This window comes from Lygodium microphyllum, chromosome 28 (genome assembly GCF_053477565.2).
Source record: "Lygodium microphyllum isolate KBCC chromosome 28, Lygodium_microphyllum_v1.1.10, whole genome shotgun sequence".
Classification (NCBI taxonomy): domain Eukaryota; kingdom Viridiplantae; phylum Streptophyta; class Polypodiopsida; order Schizaeales; family Lygodiaceae; genus Lygodium; species Lygodium microphyllum.
Genome location: NC_141162.1, coordinates 126,176,956 through 126,203,642, shown reverse-complemented (window position 1 = coordinate 126,203,642; position 26,687 = coordinate 126,176,956). Strand labels below are relative to the sequence as shown.

Genomic DNA, 26,687 nt, shown 5'->3' with positions numbered 1-26,687 from the left:
ACTGATATTCACTACAAGATATAGACCTTATAGCGACGTTTAAAGCGACGAAAATACAAACAACAAAATTTGCCCCCGTCGTCGCAAAAAGCGTCGTTATTGACGACGCCATAGAATCGTCGCTATAACCGTCGCTATATGCGTCGCTAGCGACGCATATAGCGACGGTTACAGGGAATTTGCGACGCTGATAGCGACGGCAATAGCGACGCGTGCAGTAAATTTGCGACGCAAATAGCGACGGTAACAGAGAAAAAAAAAATTTGTGGCAGGGCAGCAAGCTACCCTGCCACATATAGCACTGTGTGCTGTATGAGAGCCATACAAAATAGTTTTTGCACTGCTTCATACAAAGCGTTTGCAAACAAAAAGAATGTATACTGAAATCATAAAACTGATGGATGAAATAAATACATGATATCGCATAAAATGCGATTGGTACAATCATAAAACAATATCACTAATACATGTTATATTTGTCTACATGGATCGGGCGACTAAAAACTAAAGGTATGTGAGCTCTAAGGATCCAAGGGCGAGCTACAAATCGTTGTCCCCCGAAAGCTCTTCCCGCTGTAAAGGAGCATCAAACGGATTCTGCAGAAAAAGAAACAACATATCAATCCACCATACAATAATGCATTCAAATATCTCATGGTAATTATGGACAAGAAAGATGAGTGACTTACTGGGCCGCCGCGTCTATACAATCGGTCGATCAATGATCTGAGACCGTGCCTCTCTGCATATCGAGTCTCAAGGCCTTGCGGATAGCGATTTGTAATGGAGTGCTGCAAAGAAAACAAAATGCTAACTGTTAGAAACATGATTGTCAGTACAAAGAATATCTCAAAAAAACAAATAAGCAAAACAAAAGAGAATCTTACAAAGTCCTCCAAATATGTCCTGTGGCCGCCACTCCCAAGATGATGTACCGATCCGGCCTCGATTCGTGCCCTCGCCGCCTCCCGCTGCTGACTCCAACGTCCTGGCGAATTTGTAGCCTCCTCCCTCAGTCGGTGCCAGTCGTCTGCATCTAACCACTCGGGCTTTGGAGCCCCACTCTTGATTGCCTTGCGTGCGTCGGATCGTCTATGTGACATGTATGCACGCATGCAATCCATCATCCAGCCCGTAGAGAATCTATCCACTGCGACTGGCACCGGGAACTCCTCGTGCAAGGATGCTACTATGTACTCCTTGCTCCCCTCCGGTATGTTCCTCCAATGATCCAGGACGTTGTGCCGAAAAACTTGTTGGCACAACTCCCTCATGCGAGCCATCACCCTCCTCCCCTCATCATTCATGATGATGGCTCCTGACCTGCCATCCACTAGGTATCCATAATCCCTAGGAGTGTGCCTTGTATGGGCCCTCTCCCATCTCCGTCCACGCTCCTGGGCATATCCAGGAGACCCCTGAACATCCGGTGTACCGACGGGGGTACCCTCTCCCGGAGTGCCACACAAAGGGGTGCCACCAGAGGGTGTGCCACCAAAAGGAGTGCCACCAGAGGGGGTGCCACCAAAAGGAGTGCCACCAAAAGGCGTGACATCTGCCGACGGCTGCGCAAAAGCCGGAGTAACTTGGAGTGGACGTCCCCACAGGTGTGACAAATCCTGGAGGTGACCGAGCTCCAGCTGAACGACGAGACGGAGACACCGCGTCCGTGTCTCCACAGCAGCACCCCCCTGATCCTCCTGCAGTCGCAGTCCCTCCCTCTGGCCCAAGTCGCGAGCGTCGAGATCGTCTACTCAAAGCTGAAGCATCTGATCGCGCCGAAGCTGATCTAGCAGAGCGCCCTGACGAAGAACGAGACAGCTCCTGATCTGCTATCTCTCTGAATCTCGCGAGCTGATCAGGAGACATACGTGCCATCATCTCCTGAAACTCCTCATCGCTCATCCCTTGACTCATCCTGAAAATGTCGATACCTGCACAGATAAAAAATAATGTTAGAATAATCAATTTAAACTATACAAAGCACATTAATAAAATCATTTTTGAAAAATCCCTCTTAAAATGCATATCTTATCTACCTTTATGGAAGATCTAAACAACGAATTGAGTAATACAATTCTCCAAGAATGAAGTATTTTATGGTCCCATGTTAATCTCCTGACACAACTCTGCATACACTGGAAGGTCGATAGACATGTCACCACAAAACAACGAGTCTGTCTCGTTCTCAAAAAATTCTACGACTTCTGTATTTCCATCATTGTTAGCCGATGCAGGCTCCAAGCTTGCGGTGGCCTCCACTGTAACGTGTCCACTAGAATCCTCTAGGACACGTCTTGGCAGTCCATCGGAAAGACTATCTAGAGAACTCCACCCGGCACTCCCATGGAATGTTACGGGTTTTGCAATCTAGGTCTCCCCGCGTCTGCCACGTAGCGGAAGTGTCCTGGCCGTTTTCCACCTAGGATCGACCGGAATTAAGGTTTTTCCTATTTGGTCGTTGACTAGCAGCAACTAGCGTCAGACCCGAGCGAACTACTTTACGCAGAAACGCCAGGTCCGAAGCGGATTCATGCTGCACTTGGTTCAAGGAGAATGGGAAACGAGAGGGATGCAATGCTCAACCTCTCTGCCATAAGGCATAGTCCCATTCCGTTCCCCTAAAATAGCGTGAATCGGGTAACAGGTAAATCTAAATCATCCTTCTCGTTATTTGCTCGGCGATGATGATCATCCCTCTGTTCGTTGAAGATTTTTGAGAAAAGTTCCCGGCTGACCGGGACCACCCATCCATAGGACGGACCCATGGTCCATCCTCCGCACTTTCCTCGGTTTGTTTTAGTTATGTAATTACCTACCACATTAATTTGACATATAACAAACAGCTTCTTTGATTAACCCTGTTAAGCACTGGTTCCTTCACGTAATCTTATCACAGGACATAAAGAAAACAATGTCAAACAACTTCTTTATTATCATTTTATCCTTTTATCTTTGAAATACAAGGAGTTCCGCCCGTAGGCTTGATCATAATCCGCCCGAAGGCTATCCAGTAATCCACCAGGGATCACTATTCCAAGCTTCTGCCCGTAGACTAGTATGCGGGCCTCGAGATCCAATCCCGAGTCACATTAGCCTCTTGTGCAGGGCCCGGAAGGCGAGGGATTTACAGCCAGAGCCCCCCCTGGCACCCAAGCGTCCTCGTGCTCCAAGTAGAACTCAACGGAGAGACCTCTCATGGCGGGTTCGGTCCACGTTCCCAGCGCGGTCAACAACCCCCTTGGTTAGGGTCAGGCAGGCAGTCGGGGGTAACTGAAGCTGCCTCTCCCTTCAGGCCTTCAACCTGAAGTATTTAGATATCTTTTCATCCTTTAGTTCATTGAGCAAAACAATGCAAACAGTGCTTCTAAACTGTTACAAGCACAATCAATTCCAGTGGACGTTTAGCTGGCAAACTGTTAAGGAGTGATTCCTTCTCTCCGAATGCAACCCGCATTCGATTCCGGAATCAATTGCAACTTGGAAAGATTCCTATCGTCCTTGGGTTAGGGTCATACCCTGTCAATACTTTAGGTTTTGTTTATGGTAGATTCCGGCGACCATGTCGCTTTAGTTTATTGACTAATCATTTGCGTCCAAGCAAATACCTAGCTTCCCTTAACTTGACAAATTTTCCCTAATGAGGATAGAGTAAGAGGGTGACTATCCTCTTCCCTTGCAAGTTAAACTTGTGCAAGAACCTGCCAACCTTAATCCACGGAATGGCAAAACTTCTTACGATCAACCCGCAAGGCTGAGTGACGTTGCAGTTTATTGCACAAGTGTCGCCTCCATCATTTCGCCTAATGAATGGCGTATTCAGGCCACGGAATTAACTTCAGACGAGAGGGAGGGTTTAGGTTGTCTTTTTACCCACCCCATCCTTAATTTCACTAAATCGACAATGTTTAGTTCTAGGGTTCCAACTCAATTCGAGTTTCATCATTTTAAATGCTTGGTCCTTAAGGTAGGAATCCTGGATTGTTGTTTATATGAGCATCCAATTAGCTCAACATTTTTGGGAATATGGTTAGGACTATTGGCTTGAAGGTTTCGACTTAGCGACAATTGGAAAACTTGGCCGAATCCTTAACCTAGTTAGTGTTTGGGGTGTCTATCGTACCATATGATTCCTTTGTGGCTCGGTGATTTGGATAATTCATTATGCTTGTCTCGCGACAAGGATGAATCCTTCCTAGAGACAATAAACTAGATCTAAAGGAGAAAAAAAAAAAAAGTTGCAACTAACACAATACATGTAAACATGTGCTTCATTGCTCCTACGCATCACATGGTTCACAATAACTCTATCTTTCCTTGGTATAGTAAAAATGCATGATAATCTGGATACTAACCTTCCTAGGACCTACTAGGACTTACATCAAATAATCATGCTTACAACCTTGTTGTCTACACTTTAGAATCTCATGCTTTGATAAACCATGCAACCTTTCCTAAATACGGCTCCTGATGAATGAAATTTCTGCATGATGACTATGCAACACGCAACTTTTCCCCTAGCTACAATGTAGTTAATGAAGTTCATACCAAACTAAAGCTAGTGTTAACTTATTCCATGTTACATGCTACTTGCAAGTCCATAAGATCATTTTCGTACTCTTCTATTTCTTTTCGGATAATATCTTATGGGTGTTAACTTTTCCTCATGAATCATTACAAGGAAGATGTTGCCTAAAATGCGGTACACGCTTATTCCTACCATGTCTAGTAACCAAATGCACTTATCAATTTCATTTCTTTGCCCTATATGTTTAGACTCATTACTTTGATAATGTTCCAAAATAGCAACATGCAGCTAGTCTTTTAAGGCGGACAACTCTAGAAATGCAACCGTTTCAATTTCATGACATGCATCAACCTTGTCTAATGTTTAAAGAGATAAATTATCAAATGTATTTTTAACGCTGCCACATGCATTAAAATAAGCGTAAAATGCATTCTCCCTTATGGAATTAAGCGCGCCTAAACATTTCTTTATGCGAGAATAAACTCGAAAAAAAAACCTGGACTTGTGGGCTCGGGGAGATATCCACTTGAATGCTTGGAGATGAACCTCCCGCAGTCGCGCCTTGCAACTTCTTAGGAGCCATTGTAGTCGTGGTTACGGACTCCTTTACTCTCGCTTTTCGAGACGGCTAGGAAATCGATATCTTCTCCTCGCTTGGGAATAGGAATGTCCCTAACCGGATTCAAAACCCGAAAAGTCGCATAGGATCAAGGCCTATGGCCTTAATCCTTAGAAGCTTCTTAAGAAGCTTCTAAGAAGCTTCTGGACCTGCAGCAACGTCGAGGGGGGGGGTATCCAATGATTGGGAAGGGGTCGTCGTGAAGAGGGCGGAATGGCGGCGGACTATGGCGGGCTGGCGGACTGTGGCGGCAGCGCGGCGGCTTCCTGCACGACGACGACGGCCTGATCTCCCTCCTTTCCCCAACGGCGGGGCAGCAGCGTCCTCTCCTCCTTCTCACAGCACCGTCCCCTCCTTTTCTCTTCTCTCCCTAACGGGAGTTCATATAGGCAAGGGGGGGGGGGAGAAAACCTCCACCACGTGGCCCCCTTGCATGGGTTCCCCCCCTCCCATGCAGGCCACGACTTTCATAACCCCATCCTCCCCACACTCCCTCTTCTCCAGCCATGCATCGGCTGGAGAAAAAGGGGTAAAAATAAAAAAATTTGCCTTGAATTATTCAAATTGCCCCTCCCAAGAGGGTGTTTTTGTGAGACTTGCGGTTTTGTACTTTCGGTTTTGATTTACCAATGCGGAGGACCCCATTTCTCGCGTGCGGGTCACACATTACACTGCCAATAATTTCAATGCAAGAGATAACCTTTGCACAGGGTTTACGTCGTGTGCGGGACGTCAATATTCACGGGTGGGAATATTACATTCTCTCCCCCTTAGAAGAATCGAGATGTCCTCATCTCGAGATAAACTGGGGATATTGAAGATTGAGAGAGCTTTCATCCATCCAGGTAGCATCCTCTTCGGGATAATCTTTCCACTGGACGAGGCATTCTTTCAAGGTTCTAGATCTTAACTGTCTCTCCCTGACATCTAAAATCTTTTCTGGTCTTAGCTCAAGGACTCCTTGACTAGGCATTACAATTTGTTGGTCATCAAGTACATGATTTGGGTTGGGTACATATTTTTTTAAGAGACTAATATGGAATACATTATGAACTTTTAGGTTATCAGGAAGTTGCAGTTTATAAGCATTGGGTCCCAGGCATTTGAGGATTTTATATGGACCACAATACCTTGGACTTAGCTTCTTGCATTCACCTAGAGATAAAGAGCTCCTCTTGGGGCGTACACGAATGAAAACCATGTCTCCTTCTCCGAAGACCCTCTCTTGGCGTTTCAAATCCGCATATGCCTTTTGTCTATCTTTGGCTGCTTGTATGTCTTGTCTTATTGATTTTATTTGGTCATCCAGGTCCTCCAACATTTGTCTTGAAGCTTCCACCCTTAGGGTAGGATCAGAAAAGTTTAGGGGACTTCGACAATCATGACCATACAGTGCCTGGAAAGGCGTCATTTGAATGCTCTGCTGGTAAGAAGCATTGTAAGCAAATTCTACTAACGGCAAGTATTGAATCCATCTCTTCGGTTCTCGACAACAGTAAGCCCTAAGCATATCCTCAATGATTTGATTTACTCGCTCTGTTTGGCCATCTGTTTGGGGATGGTAGGCAGTGCTAAAACAGAGTTGAGTTCCAATAGCTTCAAAGATAGCTCTCCAGAAGTGTGAAGTGAAGAGAGAGTCTCGATCGCTAACGATCCTTCTAGGTAGCCCATGTAGCTTGAATATTTCTTTGATAAACACTCTTGCAATGTCGGAGGCTTTATAGTTTGTCTTTACTGGAATCAGGTGTGCAACCTTGGTAAGCATGTCAACTACAACCATAATGGAGTTGTATCCTCCTTGGACTTGGGGTAAGCCCACCACAAAATCCATACTGATGAATTCCCATTTCATTTGGGGAATGTCGAGTGGTTGCAATTTCCCTGGCATCATGACATGTTCAGCCTTGATACGTTGGCAAGACAAACATTCAGTGACATATTTGAGAACGTCACCTTTGAGCCTCTCCCAATGATAGCTCTTCCTAACTGCATTAAGAGTTTTTGCATAGCCAGGATGTCCTGCGAAAGGGGAATCATGAGCTTCCCATAATATCTTTTGCTTAAGTGACTGGCTTGTTGGTATACATAACCTTGTTCTGTAATAGACAAGTCCATTATCAGTGGAAAATTCCCGATACTTAGCTTGTGACTTCAGATTCTGCTCTTTGGTAGCTATTTCTTTTATCATGGTTTGGTAGGCCAAATCATGGCATGCCTCCTCTCTAGCTAGTTCGAGTATAGGGTTGCTTGGCATAGATACCTTTGTAGCCAGAGATCTGGCCGTGGATGGATTCTGCAAGATTAGGGAGTTTAGGAATGCCTTGCGACTGAGTGCATCGGCAACTACATTCTCTTTCCCTGGTCGATACTTGATTTCAAAGTCATACTCCTCCAATACTTCAATCCATTGACGTTGCCTCATGTTGAGCTCGTTCTGGGTAAAAATCCATTTGAGACTCTTATGATCGGTTACTAGAGTAAACTTGTTACCCAACAGGTAGTGTCTCCAAAGCTTTAGAGCATGGATGACAGCTAATAACTCCAGATCATGCGTGGCATAATTCTTTTCATGACTCTTCAATTTCCTTGAAGAATATGCTACGGGATGACCTTCCTGCATGAGTACACACCCCAAGGCAAGAATGCTGGCATCAGTTACTACCTCGAACTCCTTATTGAGGTCGGGAAGTTTCAGAATAGGTGCTGATACCAAACATTGCTTCAATTGGTCGAAGCTATTTTGCTCGGGAGTTGACCATGTAATAGAAGTCTGCTTCTTTAGTAAGTCGGTAAGGGGTGCTGTAATCAAAGCATAGTTTTTGATAAAGACCCTATACCATCCTGTCAAGCCAAGAAAACTGCGTATTTCTTTGACGGATACTGGTATTGGCCATTCAAGCACATCTCTGACTTTGGCTGGGTCTACTGATATTCCTTCTGATGATACTATGAATCCTAGATATTCAATCTGACGTTTGAAGAATGCACACTTCTTCATTTTTGCATATACCTTATGAGACCTCATTGTCTCAAGGACAATCCGAAGTTGAGATTCATGATCTTCTTCCTGTTTAGAATAGACTAAAGTATCATCGAAGAAGACAAGCACGAAATCATCAAGATATGGTCTAAAAATATCCTGCATTAATCTATTGAAGGTGGCAGGTGCATTTGTAAGCCCGAATGACATAACCAAGAATTCAAAGTGCCCATATCTTGTATTGAAGGCCGTTTTTGGAATATCTTCATCCTTGATCCTGATTTGATAGTAACCTGACCTGAGATCAATTTTGGAGAAGATCTTTGCACCTTGAAGGCGATCGAGAAGCTCATCTATTCTAGGAATAGGATACTTGTTCTTGACTGTTGATTGATTCAACCCACGGTAATCAATACATAGTCGAAGTGTCCCATCTTTCTTCTTCTGGAATAGAACTGGAGCTCCCCATGGTGAGTTGCTGGGCCGGATGTAACCCTGTTCTAACAGTTGCTTGAGTTGTTCCTTCAACTCAATAGCCTCCGGAATGGACATTCTATAAGGTCTCTTTGCAATTGGCGCAGCTCCAGGTATTAGCCTTATTTCATGATCAACTTCTCTTGGAGGTGGAAGTTCAGTTAATTCCTCAGGGAATACGTCAGCGTATTCTTTTAGCCAAGAGGGTCCCTCATGAGACTCTTGCTTTTGATCTAACTTGTTGAGTTTGATCAAGTAAACAGGTAATCCTTTCCTAACCCCTTTTATGATCCGCGATACTTTGGCTAACTGGATTCTTGGCACTCCCGCTTCACCTTGAGTCGTAACAAACTCTCTTTCAGAGTTTCGAAAGGAAACTTGACCCTTTCCACAGTGGATGTGAGCGTCATTAGGCTTAAGCCAATCCATCCCGAGTAGGCACTCATGGATACCTAAGTTCATGACTCTGAATTTGACTGAGGTTTTCTTTCCTCCCAGATAGAACTCCTCCTTAGCAGTTTGCCTGGTACAAGTTACCTCACGACCGTTTGCCAATTCCACAAGTAGGGTAGGTGCTTCTACGGTGGCTATTCCTAATCTCTTAGCACACGCTGGTGAGATAAAGGAATGTGTACTGCCACAATCAATCAAGGTTTTGAAACCTTTACCTTGATAGTCCGACGGTGTTTGAATCACCGAGAATTGGCGATTCGGCCCCTTCTTGTGTAAAGCGGCATGGACCGTCGCTCTTTCGAATTCCGCTTCCATAGTCGGGTCTTCCTCTTCCTCTGCTTCACATCTTTGCCTATTGATAATGCAGGCAACTCTTCCTCTACCACGGGTGGCGGCTCCTTGACCGCGGCCAGCACCTTGACGGTGTCCCTCGCTGAGCTTGGGGCATTGCTTTTTGAAGTGACCGAGTTCATTGCAGTGGAAGCATCGGAGGTTTCGGCCATTACCGTGAGTAGGAACAAAGTTGTTGATGTTATTTGTCCTTGCTTTCTTCCTTTGTCCCTGATTGTGGCCTTGAACTCTCTTAACCTGGGGTCTGAATGCCCCTCTGCTTGGGTCGCTATAAGGCCAATTCTTAATACCCCTTGGTTTAGCTTGCACTTCCTGAATTATAGGTGCCGCTCGAATGAGTGCATCCTGAAGATCTGATGGACGCATAGATTCGAGACGGGTATTTACAGGTGGATTTAAGCCCGCGCAAAATTTGGACACCTGCTGTGTCGTGTCCATTTGTGGCGCATACTTTAAAAGTGAGACAAACTTAGAGTAGTATGCGTCAAGGGTGAGTCCTAACTGTTTTAGCTCATAGAACTCATTCATTTTCTGTGTACGATATGCAGGTGGCAAATATCTGCCTTGCACGGCTTGCTTTAACTTCTCCCAGGTAACGGACCCCTCTGAAATCCCTTGATCCCTGCACCATTGTTTCCACCATAGTCTGGCTTCACCGGTGAGTTTTAATTTGGCGAGCATGGCCTGATTGGTAGGTGCAGTACCAGCTGCTTCGAAGTAGTCCTCCATAGATTCAATCCAAATCTCAGCATCCGACTGGACGAATCTGCCTCTCCCGTCAAACTCGGGTGGCTTTATCTGTTTGAGGAGGAACTTCTTCTCCTGGATCACAGTAGTACTTGATGTAGGGGGTGAATTTGGACCCTGTTCCTGGGGTTGTGCCTGGATAAAAGTTTTCTTAACATTATTGTATGATAATTGACATTAGCTTATCTTTAGTTTAGCTATCTCGTAAATCATGAAGCTACTTAACTTTTTGCAACAACCCTGATACACAATCGGATATTGATAAAAGAAGTCCTTATTTATATTTACATGGACGTAGCCTCATACAACATCTCATGTGATGATAATCCAATCATTACATTTAGTTTGGGGAGAACAACATTGTATTGGATTTGTCTACAGGAACTGTGTAATACTAGGGTTTTGGGTCATGAATCTTTAGGAATCGATAATTCATCGGAAGTTCAGGATATCCTTTCCGCTGGAATCCATACTTCCCATGGCGGCCCAATACCTTAATCCTATCAGTTGGAATTACACGGGTTACTTCCTCATATACATATGAGTTCAATTCAACTCTCCGACCTCGAATATGCAAAGTCGAATTTACGTGAGCTTCCACAAAAATGAACAGCTTCACGACTTTCAAATCTTCCAACCACTTGATCCTCTTTGGGTTGGTTTGTAAATAAGCGAACCGGTGGGCAGCTATGTAGTAGATTCCTGAAGACCCAGTCCATCTCCGTTCTATATATAAAGGTGATGGATTATAAATCTGCTCCAGGATGTTCATCATTTCAATTCTCTGCCTATAATGCGGAGAATGCATTGCAGTCATAAACATGATTCGGAACACCAAAAACTTGTTCCACGCTTCGTAATTCTGCAAGACAGTATTGAGGATGAGGAAATGTTTGGACAGCAACAATTTCTTTACTTCATTTTTAATGAAATCTCATGAAAATAATTCCGTTGTTGGTCGGCTCTGATACCAACTGTAACGTGTCCACTAGAATCCTCTAGGACACGTCTTGGCAGTCCATCGGAAAGACTGTCTAGAGAACTCCACCCGGCACTCCCATGGAATGTTACGGGTTTTGCAATCTAGGTCTCCCCGCGTCTGCCACGTAGCGGAAGTGTCCTGGCCGTTTCCCACCTAGGATCGACCGGAATTAAGGTTTTTCCTATTTGGTCGTTGACTAGCAGCAACTAGCGTCAGACCCGAGCGAACTACTTTACGCAGAAACGCCAGGTCCGAAGCGGATTCATGCTGCACTTGGTTCAAGGAGAATGGAAAATGAGAGGGATGCAATGCTCAACCTCTCTGCCATAAGGCATAGTCCCATTCCGTTCCCCTAAAACAGCGTGAATCGGGTAACAGGTAAATCTAAATCATCCTTCTCGTTATTTGCTCGGCGATGATGATCATCCCTCTGTTCGTTGAAGATTTTTGAGAAAAGTTCCCGGCTGACCGGGACCACCCATCCATAGGACGGACCCATGGTCCATCCTCCGCACTTTCCTCGGTTTGTTTTAGTTATGTAATTACCTACCACATTAATTTGACATATAACAAACAGCTTCTTTGATTAACCCTGTTAAGCACTGGTTCCTTCACGTAATCTTATCACAGGACATAAAGAAAACAATGTCAAACAACTTCTTTATTATCATTTTATCCTTTTATCTTTGAAATACAAGGAGTTCCGCCCGTAGGCTTGATCATAATCCGCCCGAAGGCTATCCAGTAATCCACCAGGGATCACTATTCCAAGCTTCTGCCCGTAGACTAGTATGCGGGCCTCGAGATCCAATCCCGAGTCACGTTAGCCTCTTGTGCAGGGCTCGGAAGGCGAGGGATTTACAGCCAGAGCCCCCCCTGGCACCCAAGCGTCCTCGTGCTCCAAGTAGAACTCAACGGAGAGACCTCTCACGGCGGGTTCGATCCACGTTCCCGGCGCGGTCAACAACCCCCTTGGTTAGGGTCAGGCAGGCAGTCGGGGGTAACTGAAGCTGCCTCTCCCTTCAGGCCTTCAACCTGAAGTATTTAGATATCTTTTCATCCTTTAGTTCATTGAGCAAAACAATGCAAACAGTGCTTCTAAACTGTTACAAGCACAATCAATTCCAGTGGACGTTTAGCTGGCAAACTGTTAAGGAGTGATTCCTTCTCTCCGAATGCAACCCGCATTCGATTCCGGAATCAATTGCAACTTGGCAAGATTCCTATCGTCCTTGGGTTAGGGTCATACCCTGTCAATACTTTAGGTTTTGTTTATGGTAGATTTCGGCGACCATGTCGCTTTAGTTTATTGACTAATCATTTGCGTCCAAGCAAATACCTAGCTTCCCTTAACTTGACAAATTTTCCCTAATGAGGATAGAGTAAGAGGATGACTATCCTCTTCCCTTGCAAGTTAAACTTGCGCAAGAACCTGCCAACCTTAATCCACGGAATGGCAAAACTTCTTACGATCAACCCGCAAGGCTGAGTGACGTTGCAGTTTATTGCACAAGTGTCGCCTCCATCATTTCGCCTAATGAATGGCGTATTCAGGTCACGGAATTAACTTCAGACGAGAGGGAGGGTTTAGGTTGTCTTTTTACCCACCCCATCCTTAATTTCACTAAATCGACAATGTTTAGTTCTAGGGTTCCAACTCAATTCGAGTTTCATCATTTTAAATGCTTGGTCCTTAAGGTAGGAATCCTGGATTGTTGTTTATATGAGCATCCAATTAGCTCAACATTTTTGGGAATATGGTTAGGACTATTGGCTTGAAGGTTTCGACTTAGCGACAATTGGAAAACTTGGCCGAATCCTTAACCTAGTTAGTGTTTGGGGTGTCTATCGTACCATATGATTCCTTTGTGGCTCGGTGATTTGGATAATTCATTATGCTTGTCTCGCGACAAGGATGAATCCTTCCTAGAGACAATAAACTAGATCTAAAGGAGAAAAAAAAAAAGTTGCAACTAACACAATACATGTAAACATGTGCTTCATTGCTCCTACGCATCACATGGTTCACAATAACTCTATCTTTCCTTGGTATAGTAAAAATGCATGATAATCTGGATACTAACCTTCCTAGGACCTACTAGGACTTACATCAAATAATCATGCTTACAACCTTGTTGTCTACACTTTATAATCTCATGCTTTGATAAACCATGCAACCTTTCCTAAATACGGCTCCTGATGAATGAAATTTCTGCATGATGACTATGCAACACGCAACTTTTCCCCTAGCTACAATGTAGTTAATGAAGTTCATACCAAACTAAAGCTAGTGTTAACTTATTCCATGTTACATGCTACTTGCAAGTCCATAAGATCATTTTCGTACTCTTCTATTTCTTTTCGGATAATATCTTATGGGTGTTAACTTTTCCTCATGAATCATTACAAGGAAGATGTTGCCTAAAATGCGGTACACGCTTATTCCTACCATGTCTAGTAACCAAATGCACTTATCAATTTCATTTCTTTGCCCTATATGTTTAGACTCATTACTTTGATAATGTTCCAAAATAGCATGGCCTTAATCCTTAGAAGCTTCTTAAGAAGCTTCTGGACCTGCAGCAACGTCGAGGGGGGGGTATCCAATGATTGGGAAGGGGTCGTCGTGAAGAGGGCGGAATAGCGGCGGACTATGGCGGGCTGGCGGACTGTGGCGGCAGCGCGGCGGCTTCCTACATGACGGCGACGGCCTGATCTCCCTCCTTTCCCCAACGGCGGGGCAGCAGCGTCCTCTCCTCCTTCTCACAGCACCGTCCCCTCCTTTTCTCTTCTCTCCCTAACGGGAGTTCATATAGGCAAGGGGGGGGGGAGAAGACCTCCACCACGTGGCCCCCTTGCATGGGTTCCCCCCCTCCCATGCAGGCCACGACTTTCATAACCCCATCCTCCCCACACTCCCTCTTCTCCAGCCATGCATCGGCTGGAGAAAAAGGGGTAAAAATAAAAAAATTTGCCTTGAATTATTCAAATTGCCCCTCCCAAGAGGGTGTTTTTGTGAGCCTTGCGGTTTTGTACTTTCGGTTTTGATTTACCAATGCGGAGGACCCCATTTCTCGCGTGCGGGTCACACATTACACTGCCAATAATTTCAATGCAAGAGATAACCTTTGCACAGGGTTTACGTCGTGTGCGGGACGTCAATATTCACGGGTGGGAATATTACATCCACCCCTTGTAATTTCGATCCCTCTATTTGCATATTTTCTTCATCTATGCCTGGAACATCGCTTTGATCGTATACTCTCGCACCTCGAGGAGTTGAAGGTATAACATACCACCATCGAGGTTGTCGGGGATTTGGATAGAAGATTACCTGTTCACAAGCACTTACAAACCGTCTTCAAACCATTGTGACATAAACCATGTCGTATTACAATTAGCAAGCAAATGCCTAGTTGCACCTGTTCACAATGGGCCGGCAACACAAAGGTGTCGCGCAAATCCATCCATTTTTTTTCGGAATCTATTTCGAGAAATTCAGATGGACCTCGTCGAACTGTTGCGCCAGCTCCTCCAAGTACCACTTTGAACCACTGCACGTCGAATATTATCATGGAGAAGCTACGGTAATCCACCGTAATAATACTTTGCAAATTCCCAAAATACTCCATCTCATCCACAACCGTGTTCGGATCCGTTGCTCGTCGCCGGCTCTCTTGCTCAAACATTGCCATGACACCACAGTCCATTGTGGAGCGCATTTTGTCAATACGCTCCACCCGAAAATGCCGTCCGCGCGACCACGCTGCACTATATATTTTGTACTGCACATTGAAACACTCAAATTAGATGTAGCAAGCAAATTTAGATACGACACATTCTAAACCCCTCATTACCTTTGGACTACATCCCCTTGAGAACTCCCACTCCTCCATTGAGACCTCTGTCCCTTCGCTGGATGCTGCGGTCAAGGCTCCATGCAACCATCGTGTTGACATAAACCGCGGCATCTCCTCCATGCCTTCGGGATATCGAATCGGTCGGTGACGCCTACTGCGTCGGAATTCAGCTCGTGCTTCCTCTCGATCTTGCCTTGCAATCTGGTACTTGGCGAGCCACGTCTCCATGGAGGCATGGTGCAACATACAAAAGCGATTCACCTTCTCTTCCATTGAGGCATCCATTCTTTTTTCTACCCCATTTCCAACCACCACATCTCCAGTCAGCCTGTCATCGTCCTTCAGCGTCCATAGCATTTCATTGTCTGGTTCCACCGTTGGTAGCCATTGTGAGATATGCACTAACGCCTCTGACACCAACCAACCTTCCGCCATGCTACCTTCCGGACGAGCTCGTTGTCGCACAAAGCCTTTCAGGGTTTTCATGAAGCGCTCCAGGAAGAACATCCATCGCGTATGGACAGGTCCAGCAATCTCCACTTCATCCACAAGATGCACAAGAAGGTGAACTTGTATCGTGAGCATGCTAGTGGGCAGGTATTTCTCAAAGAGACAGACCGTCTCAACTGCTCCCCGCCTTGCGGATTCAATAGAGGACGTCTTAATCTCTTTCTATGAGATCCATTGCACCAAAGTCGACAGCTTGTAAATGGCCCCGCGAATTTATGGAGTTAGGCATCCCGCGATCGCGATCGGTAGGAAAAACTGCCACAAATGAGAAAGCATTAAGAATAATGGTCACTTTTCAAATTTCAAAATGTCCACGCTAATTAAAATCCATTCTGTTCACAAACCTGACATATCTTATGCCAATCATGGGATTTTAGCCCAGAAATCTGGTCATCTTTAGAAAATGCGGACCTGAGAGAACGCATCATACCCGTCGGAGTGCGGATAGACTTGATTACTTGCTTCACAATGCGCTCTTCTTTGGTAGACAAAACCCAGGGAGCGCGAGGAAGCTGCACTCCCCCTTCAGCACTCGACTGCGGCCAAAGCGCCTCCATCTTACCTACCTCCTTTAAATCCATTCGTGACCCTATAGTGTCTCTCTTTCCTGTGATGTGGTCCCATAGCAAGCTGCCCACATTTTTGAAAATATGCATGGGATCCAACAAGTGGTTGACCTGTAAGTGGGTCCAATATGGCAACTCGTAGAAAACTGAGAACCGCCGCATTCCATTTGGATGTGAATCCGGGTTTACCATTTTCAGCTCGTACCAGCTTGCAGCGTTCATACGTGCTGGAGGTCGTCCAAGAAAACCTTCCCTGAGTTCATGATCCTCCGGCAAGAAAGCGGCGTGTCCTTGATATACCATCTTCTTCATGGTTCGTGACCTTCGGGAGTCTAACTGTGGCCCACACAATGGACATGCATGATAACCTGAGGTAACGAGACCTGCAAGGCGATCCACGACCTAGTGAATACTTGATTGAATGAAATAAAATATAGATATTACCGGCGACAACAAAGGTCTGCTCACCTGAGCACTCTCCCAATCCCGGAAAGTCATGCATCGTCCACATGAGAATGGCTCGAATGTTGGCTGACCGCCGACCATCGCGCCTGCTCATATCTTGCACCGTGACCCCCTCCTCCCACAAAATCTTAAGCTCATCGACTAATGGACGAAGATACACGTCCATATTTTTTACTTTGTAGCGGCCCGGGACGAGCAAGCTAAGGATGAGATGTCCTTTCTTCGTAGAAAGCCATGGAGGAATGTTGTAGTTGACAAGCACTATAGGCCACACATTGTAAGAAGTCGAACGCAGACCGAATGGGTTCACACCATCCATGGCGAGACCGAGCCGAAGATTCCTTGGCTCTCGCGCAAAGCCTGGGAAGGTAGAGTCAATGTGGCTCCATGCGCGCGAATCTGCTGATATTCGTTGCACTCCATCCGTGGACCTATTCTGCACATGCCACGTTGTCAAGCTTGCCATGGCAGACGTGCGAAACATGTGGTTTATGCAGGGGATGAGCGGAAAGTGTCTGAGGACTTTTTGAGGGATGGTCTGCCCTTGCAAGTCCTGTCGATACCTGTGAGCACCACACTTTGGGCATGTCTCCATAGTCTCGTATTCATCTCGAAACAATATGCAGTCGTTGATACATGCATGGATGTTATTGTAGTCCATGCCAAGCTTCCGTAAAACATGTCGCGCATCATCACGAGACTCAGGCATGGTGTTTGCAGGTGGCAATATATGATATTTCAATAACCTGAAAAAATCATAAAACACCTTGAAAAATCTGTCCATGTTTGCAATAATACTGTTAAAAAAAAAAAACAATGAAGTCTGTGTGCAAGGTACCTGAATAACTCAGTCACACTCGTATCGCTCCAACCGTATTTTGCTTGCACACTTAAGAGTGCAAGCAATGTCTTCAACCGAGATACTCGGCACCCATCATATAATGGTATGGATGCTTCCTCTCTAAGCGGGTCAGATGTCTCAACATCCATGGGACTCAATGCATCGATCATTGCCTCCATCTCAGGCTCCAAGATTGTAGGCAAGTCGGGAAGGTTGTCTGTCTCCTCTGGCATTGACGGTATAGATGGGCCTTGCGAGTGGTCGATTGGCTCCTGCAATCCATCCATCGCACGTCCACGAACTCTTCTAATTGGCCGCAAAGGGTGCACTCCCCCTTGGGTCGAGACATCACCCCCCTGGATACAAAATTTACCAACAAGACCCAATCTTATTGTGTATGGTTTTTAATTAGCTTGAGAGTACAATGCATGAAAAATGCTAACTTCAAATTACTGTTTGCTGAAAGTCTGCAATCGCCTGATCAATGATCTTAGATTGAAACTCGCCAAATCGTCGTACGTGTTCTATAGACAATCGGCGTTTTCGTCTAATTGCCAACTTGCATTGAGAGCAAGGACATGGGACACACTGATTAAGATACGACTCGCGGTCTTGAACAATAGGACCTTCTTCGTTTGCCATCTTATCTACATTACAACAAACAAGGCTTAAATGGATAGCTTTATGGAGATGTACGTCAAGTTACAAGTTGACCATAAACCTTGCATTGTATATAGTAGTCGAGAGATTTTCCGATGTTATATCTCGGCCTTGTATCATGCTCAATGATTTGTTTGTCCCGGTAGATAATTTTTTGTTATATCTCGGCTTTGAGTATAAGTAATCCATTTTAAAATTAATGCGCGCCATCTATGAAATTTTATAACTATAGTAATAAAATTTATTTCAATCAATTCTACTCATAGTCATAAGACCTGAGAGAAATTATCCTATACTCAATTTAAGGGTTTCTTCTTCTATAACAATAATTTTGGGTTCATTTTGATGAAGTACGTGGCCGTATGCAAAGCACATTGCATACCATTATCAATACGTATATTATCTTAAATTTCCTTCCCTTCCCTCTCCCTCTCTTTCTCTCCCTCTCCCTCTCTTCCTCTCTTTCTCTCACCCTCTCCCTCTCCCTCTCGTTCTCTTTCTCTCCCTCTCTCATTTCCTCCCTCCCCCTCCCTCTCCCTCTCCCTCCCTCTTTCTCCCTCTCCCTCTCCCTCGCTCCCTCTCCCTCCCCCTCCCTCTTTCTCTCCCTCTCTCATTTCCTTCCCCTCCCCCTCCCTCTCCCTCTTCCTCTCCCTCTCCCTCTCCCTCTCCCTCTCCCTCTCTTTCTCTTTTTCTCCCTCTCCCTCTCTATCTCTCTTTCTCTCTCATTTCCTAAACAAGCAAAAAATAAAGTGATTTAAACATCCTCCAAGCAAAAGGGAGAGGGAGAGATACAATGCACTCTCCCTCTCTTTCTCTTTCTATCCCTCTCTCATTTCCTTCCCCTTCCTCTCCCTCTCACTCTCTTTCTCTCTCATTTCCTCTCCTAAACAAGAAAAAAATAAAGTGATTCAAACATTAAACAAGCAAAAGGGAGAGGGAGGGAGAGAGAGAATGCACTCTCCCTCCTTCTCCCTCTCTTTCTCTTTCTCTCCCTCTCCTATTTCCTCCTCCTCCCTCTCCCTCTCCCTCTATTTCTCTTTCTCTTTCTTTCCCTCTCCCTCTCCCTCTCCCTCTCCCTCTCTTTCTCTCTTACTCTCTCGTTTCCTCTCCTAAACAAGCAAAGAAGAAAGTAATTTAAACATTAAACAAGCAAAAGGGAGAGAGAGAGAGAATGCACTCTCCCTCTCTTTCTCTCCCTCTCCCTCTCTTTCTCTCCCTCTCTCTCCCTCTCCCTCTCCTTCTCTTTCATTTCCTCTCCTAAACAAACAAAAGAGAACGATTTAAACCTTCAACAAGTAAAAGAAAGAGAGAGGGAGACTCACCAATGAGATATGGCGAGCGTGGGCGGCTTCTCTTTGCAATGAGGGCTCCTCCTCTTCTTCACGAACAACGACGGTGGCGGTGGCGGCGGCGGCGGCGGCGGCAAGTCTCTTTCTCCTCTTCTCTCACAAAGCCTTGGCTCTCTCCCTCGCTCTCTCCCTCGCTCTCGCTCTCAAAAGGCGAAGAAAACAAAATGAAAACGGCGCTCTGGTTTCGGCCGCGCTTTTTTTCCCTGCGGCGTCGCAATTGGCGTCGCTATATGCGTCGCTATTTGCGTCGCAAATAGCGACGCATATAGCGACGCCAATTGCGACGCATATAGCGACGCCTATAGCGACGCCGATATCCGCCGTCGCTAATCGGCGTCGCTATTGCCCCATTCCCTTGTAGTGATTCCATTGGGGGAAGGAGAGAGTGACTTTGACCTTAAAAAGGATATGATCGGTAAGAAAGTAAATATATATTTGCCCAGTTGATGGAGTTGTGTCCTAATATGAGATGACAATGGAAGAAATTAGTAAATCCGAAGTATAAGGATAAAAAGAAAGGAATAGTGAGAGTTTTGAGTATTGAAGAATTGCCTCATATTTGTCCTAATGTTGATCCTTGGCATAAGAATCAGAACATAGGTGAAGCATATATTGATGGAGGAGCACAAATTAGTGTGATTACTCAAGCTTGTGTTGAGAAATTTGGACTTTGAATTATTGAAGGATCAAAGTTTCGAATCAGGCTTGCTAATCATGCTAAAGTCAATTACTTGGGTATCATTCAAAATTTGGAAGTGAAGGCTTATGGTGTGTCTACGAAAATTAATTGTCATGTTATGTCAGTAGGGTTGGAAGCTTTTCCGCTTATACTGGGTAGACCTTGGCTTAGGATAGCAAGAGCAATTCAAGTTTGTAGAAAAGGTATCATAATAATTTATGATCGAAGGGGAGTACCAAAGAAATTTGATATGTCTTCAAGAAAAAAACAAGTGAATGAGGATGACAGTGAAGAAGAAGAAGATGAGGAGAGTGATAGTTCTAATGAGGAAGATGATAGTGAGGATGTAACATGTCCACTTGTTCCCTTCAGGACACGTCTCAGCAGTCCATCGGAAAGGAGGTCTAGAAAGCTCCGCCCGACCGGTACTCCCATGGAATATCACGGGGTTTGCGATCTAGGACTTTCCGCGTCTGCCACGTAGCACAAGTATTCTGACCGTTCCCACTTAGGACCGACCTGAATCAAGGTTTCCCCTAATGGTCATTTCCTAAACGGCAACTAGCGTCGAACCCGAAGTGAACTACTTTACGTAGAAACGCCAAGGCCGAAGCGGATTCACGCTGCACTTGGTTCAACGAGAATGGGAAATGAGAGGGATGTAAGGCTCGACCTCTCTACCGTAAGGCATAGTCCCATTCCAATCCCCTAAAACAGCATAAACCAGGATTATTATAACCTAGACTCTGGGTCATCGCCCTTGCTATTCATTTCCTTTAAGAAGATCTCCTTGCTATCCATCGTGATTGAGAAAAGTTCCCGGCCAATTGGGACCACCCATCCGTAGGACGGACCGTTAGGCACCGGTTCCTTCACATAATCTTAGCACTTGACATAGAAAAACAGTGTCAAACAAGTTTCTTTTCACCAGGTTATCATATTTATCTTTGAAATACATTTATAAAGTCCAGGTCGTAGGCTTATCCATAATCCGCCCGAAGGCTATCCGGCAATCCACAGGGATTACTAATCCAAGATTCTGCCCATAGACTAGTATGCGGGCCTCGAGATCCAATCCCGAGTCACGTTGGCCTCTTGTGTAGGGCCCGAAAGGCAAGGGATTTATAGCTAGAGCCCCCCTAGCACCCAACCATCCTCCTACTCCAAGTAGCGCTCAACGGAGAGACCTCTCGTGGTGGGTTCGGTTCACCTTCCCGGCACGGCTAACAACCCCCTTGGTTAGGGTCAGGCAGACAGTCGGGGGTAACTGAGGCTGCCTCTCCCTTCAGACCTTCAACGTGAAGCATTAGATATATTTTCATTCTTTAGTTCCTTGAGAAAACAAAGCAAACAGTGCTCTCTAAATTGTTACAAGCACAATTATTTCCAGTGGTCGTTAATTTTTCAACTGCTGAAGAGTGAATCCTTCTCTTCGAATCCATCCAACATTCGATGCGGGATCAATTTCGACTCGGCAAGATCCTCAAGGGTTTGTTTGTTAACCCTTATGTCCTTGGGTTAGGGTCGTACCCTATTAACCCAACTTAACCAATACCTTAAGTTCTATTAACAGTAAATATGTTGCTCCAAATTATTGATTGGTGCTTTGCTTCCAAGCAAATATCTAATTCCCTTATCTTGGTTACCTTTCCCAAGAAAGGTGCTATATTAGGACGACTAATCATCCTCTTGCAAGATAAACTTGTACAAGAATCTGCCAATCTCATTCCGAGGAATTGGCCATTCTCTTGTGATCAAACCACAAGATCATGCAACGTTGTAACTTGTTGCACAAGTGTCGCATCTAATCCATGGGACTATTTTACCCATCGAACGGCGTCTTCTAATCACGCAATCATGATTAGATAGGAAACAGGGTTTAGGGTGTCTTCATATCCAATCCATTCCCGATTGCACTAGGCCGACATCGTCAGTCCTAGGTTTCCAACTCAATCTGAGTTTCATCTTTTTAACGAGCGATCCTTAGGGTAGAAACCCTAGATCGATTCTTCCAAGTACGTCCTATTGTCCCTCATTCCATGAATGTGGGCAGGACTTTAGGGTATGAGAGTTTCGACTTGGCAATAAGTGCAACTAGGTCAAGTCCTTAACGTGCTAAACCCTAGCTAGCACTTGGAGTATGTTGTATCGATTTAACCATCCTCAGTGAATCCTTTGCGGTTTAGGTGTTTAGGGTAAACCAATTTACTTGTCTATTCCTAAAGATATTGTCTTGATCAAAGAGGGGAAAAACTAATTGCATTACGTCATAATTCATGTAAACATGCGATTCATTTCCTCTAGGTTCGCAATCCCTAAATTTTCTTGTTAAGACCAAGTACATGTTAAAATTCACATAACTTCCATTGATCCTACTAGGACATGTATTCACAACCCATGCTACTAAGCTTTTAAGGTTTTATGTTAAACAAACCATGCAGCCTTTTCCTAACTTCATTTTTGAATGAAATATTCATACGCTGGTTAAGCATTACGTGCAACCTTTCCTAAAACTACTACGTAGTTGAATGAGATTTGTGCTAATTGACTAGAATTAACCTACTTCATGCAGCCCGAGAATCATTTTCGTGCCTTGCAAATTCCTACGGTTGTTAGCAACTTCTTAATGAATCATTACGAAGAAAGATTTTTCTAATAATGCGACATGCGATTTAATCTTTCCATGTATAATCGAAGGTGTACTACAATAATCTCGACTTTGTAATGATAGTCATTAGTTGTTCTAGATTCGTTACTTTGGAATGCACAGAAGCAACTTGCTAAAAGTTCATAGACATCTTTCGTTCATTCCATTGAAAAATACAAATGACCGATCTTTGATCGTGTGTTACTTCCTTTAAAATAGCTAAAGTATTTCAATCACGAAAGTGTATCCTAATTCCATGAATTAACCATGCATAATTGCAATATTTCGATGTAAATAAAAAATAGAAAGAAAACCTAGACTTGTGGGTTTGGTGAAATGTCCACATGAATATTAGGAGATGATCCTCCTGCGGTTGCGCCTTGTGCCTTTTTAGGGGCCATCATGAATTCGACCTCTGGTTTGCCTTTGTGGATTCAAACTTCTTGCCTTGGCCGCAGTCTTATAATCTTGGCCCGTCTCCCTCGTACGCGCAATTCCCTTTGAGATACGGCTTCCTTGACCGAAGTACCAACTTGCAGAATTGGGCTTTGGAAGGCCTTAGGATTCGGAGCTTGGGCCTTCTTTCTTTCGGAAAAAATGGGAAGGGGGTTTAAAAGAAAACCGGGGGTAAAATGGCTTTATGGAAATCCACGGGAAGGGGTGCTTTAAGAAGCCCCCTTAGAAGCTTCTATTTGGACAGCACCTGGCGGAAGGAGACGGCGATCTGGAGGCTTGATGACGACTCTTGGTGATGGCGGCGGCGGCCTCAGGCTTTAGGCGGTGGCATTCTATTAGCTGGTGGCTCCTCCAGTACGGCGGCAGCTCACAGAACGCAGCTTCGTTGTAGCTCTCCTTTCTCCTTCCTCCACTCCCTCAAGCATAGCCTCCACAATCATCAACCTCTCCTTTCTCTCATGCCTTTTTTTTTACTCCCCCCCACAGGGGGGTTTTTATAGGATAAGGGGGGAGAGGGCTCCCTCCTATGTGGCCCCCTTACATGGCTTCTTCCCCTCCACCTCTCAAGTTGACATAATAGCCCATCCCCTTCCCTCAACCACGCATCAGCTGGGGGAAGGTAAAGAATAAAAAAAATTGCAATTCCCATCATTATCCTCTTCACCTCCTCTCAAGAGGGAGTTCACCTGCGGTTATGCGAGTTTTTAACCTTGGTCCCAATTTGCCAGTGGAGAGTCATGATACCTTGCGTACAGTTTAAAGATTGCATTGTCGATAACTCCAATGCTAGAATTGACCTTTGCGTGAGTCTCACACGAGGTGTGGAAAGTTGGACTAGGAAATATTACAGAGGATGAGAGTTCATTGATTAGGAGGTGTCATCTATTGCACTTGAGTTAGTTAATCTTGAAAAATAAGAAGAGAGGATTAAGGAGGATTTTTTGAGTTTGTTAGAAGACCATGAGAGAGAGGGCTTAAAAAATGTAAGATTGATTGATAAAGTTGAGGGGTTCGAAATTGTTGCTTGATGAGTTTGTCTCGGGGGGTTCACTATATATATATTCTCTATATAACGTGCGTTCATGGCCTATTTATAAATATCCTAATCTGTGAATTTTTCTTGAATAAAACACAACCCTTTTCTATTCAATCTGTAAGTAACCCTGTTATATGACACCCTTCTATATGTAAAAAATGTGTTTTAAAAACCCCTTATTTTGAACTCACGTTATATATACTTATATTCATGAGTGACCCCCTCGAGGACTATGAGTTTGGTAGTAAGTTTGTTGATCAAGAGAGTTTTGAGGTTTTGGGTTCAGACTCATGTTGTAATTTTGATGTTGTTGGTGTTGTTTATGACTTTGATGAGTCTTGTGAGATGATTGTTGATCGCTTGAGTGGCCCTAGAGAGGCGTTTGTTTGTGGTGTTGCTGATGTTGTTTTGAGTAGACCTAACCTCATGCATCTTGATAGTTGTGTGGATGATTGTTTGGTTGATTTAGGTAACAATAATGAAGAAAAAACTTCATCTAATAGTCTTTTAGTTTCTTTGAGTTCTCCTAGAGTTTGTGATGATGGTTGTGATGATCCTGATTGGGGTTTTGAGGACCTAGAGAGTGACATTGATAAAGATGTGAGAGGGAATTTGAGTATGGCTATGGAAAGGGTTGAAAGAATGAGGGAAGATAGATCTAACACTAAGGGTAGAAAGTTTGAAAGAAATTGTGAGGTTGCAGTTGAAGAGGATTGGACAATTAGATGTTTGGATAAGGACAATGTCCAAAATATGTTACTTGATATTTATTGTGAGATTCAGTATTCGTGAGAAAGATATGGAAAATGTTTATCATTATGTTTGTGGAATTGAAGAGTTGAAATCTTGTTTTTTTGAAGAGATGAAGTCTTGTTGTTTGGATGGGTGTCTCGGAGAGGTTTCTTGTTTTGATGAGTGCATTTTCTAAGGATTTTCTTGATATATTTGGCAACATAAAAAGGGTCATAACCTCATTTCAGAACCTAAGATTTGTCATGGTTTCCTTTTGGGAGGATGGGAGAGGTATGTGGATTGTTATGGATAATGAGATATTTTGTATTGACAGTGTGAGATGTTTTGAGAACTTTGGATTTGAAAATTTTGAGGATTTTAAAGAGAAATTTGTGGATAAATTTTGCATGTTCATTGAGGAGTTATTTGAAAATTACATGTCTTTGATTTTTCTGATTTATGAGTTTGAAGAATTCAAGGATGGAGTGTTGGATTCGATCTTTGATTGGCTCATAAATGTTGCATCGTTTTATGAAAACAACTGTTGCACATGAATGTTTGCAGACTAGGGGGAGGGCTTAATATGTCAATCAATTTTTCAAAAAATGAAAACCCTTAGAAAAATCGTAGATAGGTTTGATTTTTGTTACCTTAGTTTTTTGTGTGACGATTTGTGTTGTTGTTTTGTATTTGGATTTTTTGTGTTTTTTTAGCTTAGGATTTATTTTTGTCATTTTTGTAGATTTTTTTAGTGTGGAAACTTGATGGCCTTAGTCGAGTTTGGTATTTATTTGGACAGGTTGGAGTTAGAGTTTGTCGATGGCTTGGTTGATGGTTGATGGTTGCTGAATATTGTGGAACATGTATATTTTCTTGCCGAGACTCTTGCACATCACGGGGATTATGGGTTTACAAGCACTTCACATTGCACTTGTCGACGGATCCACTACACTCGAGGGTTGTGTGATATTTCCAAATACTTCCATGCCATCATGGGTTGGGCTTATGCACAGTTTTGCACTATTGTTGAGCACTAGCATGACATGAGGTCTGCTGGAGCTATACGCAGTAAACCTTAGTTGCACGTACACTTGAGAGAGCACCTTCAATGAGAATGCACAATTTTTTGCAACACGATATTTGGGATATTCATCACCAAATTAGGAATCTCTGGTTCAGTGGGAAAGGTGGTTGGGTGAGTTTAAGGGTGTTGAAGGATGCCATTAGTTGTGAGAAGGGTTGTTTTCTTGGTCAACATCTTGAGAACCATCATTTTTCTTGAGCGATAGTAAGATTTTGGATGGGAGGAGCAGAGTACAACATTTTTCTGCTCCTCCCATCCAAAAATAGCCTACAAGAAGGATGAAATGGTCTTCGACTTACAATGTCATAGTGAAAAAGAAGGAGAGGCGATGTTGAAGGTTATTGGAGATCACTCTCCTTTCAACATGCATGGTGCATACTGCTCACATGGGACGTGAAGTCATTGGTGTTATTAATGTATCTAACATAATGAGACTTGAAAATGAGGTGCTCGCATTATTCAACGATTAGTAATGGCGATCGTCATTGATTTCGGGCAGCAATGGCGACAAATTTCGATGGCAGAAGATTCAGCAAGTTTCCTGAATCAAAGGGTGGCGGCGGCTGATAATCTGTAGCACAGATCCTTAATACTTTAGGATATGATAATGATGAAAGTGAGTGGTCGTATGATGATGACATCTGGGGAGCAGTTGAATACTCAGGCTC

General features: G+C 44.2%; 1 protein-coding gene and 1 pseudogene across 1 annotated transcript; one reads left to right on the top strand and one right to left on the bottom strand.

The window, feature by feature from the left end:
* Positions 1–540: 540 nt before the first annotated feature.
* LOC148011979 (uncharacterized) lies at positions 541–1,467 on the bottom strand. The gene is made up of 3 exons (XM_087670439.1): positions 888–1,467; positions 690–791; positions 541–597 (listed from the first exon to the last, which is right to left on the bottom strand). The coding sequence occupies exons 1-3, from the start codon at positions 1,305–1,307 to the stop codon at positions 541–543; spliced, it is 579 nt and encodes a 192-aa protein (XP_087526565.1). The 5' UTR covers positions 1,308–1,467.
* A 3,906-nt stretch (positions 1,468–5,373) lies between these two features.
* The window catches only part of LOC148011978 (uncharacterized), a 36,215-nt pseudogene continuing 14,901 nt past the window's right edge, over positions 5,374–26,687 (top strand).

Coding starts and splice junctions, on each gene's coding strand:
- LOC148011979 (XM_087670439.1), bottom strand. CDS start 1,307: ATGAATGATGAGGGGAGGAGGGTGATGGCTCGCATGAGGGAGTTGTGC. Junction 792..887: donor GGACATATTTGGAGGACTTT/GTAAGATTCTCT, acceptor TTTTCTTTGCAG/CACTCCATTACAAATCGCTA. Junction 598..689: donor TGTATAGACGCGGCGGCCCA/GTAAGTCACTCA, acceptor CTTTTTCTGCAG/AATCCGTTTGATGCTCCTTT.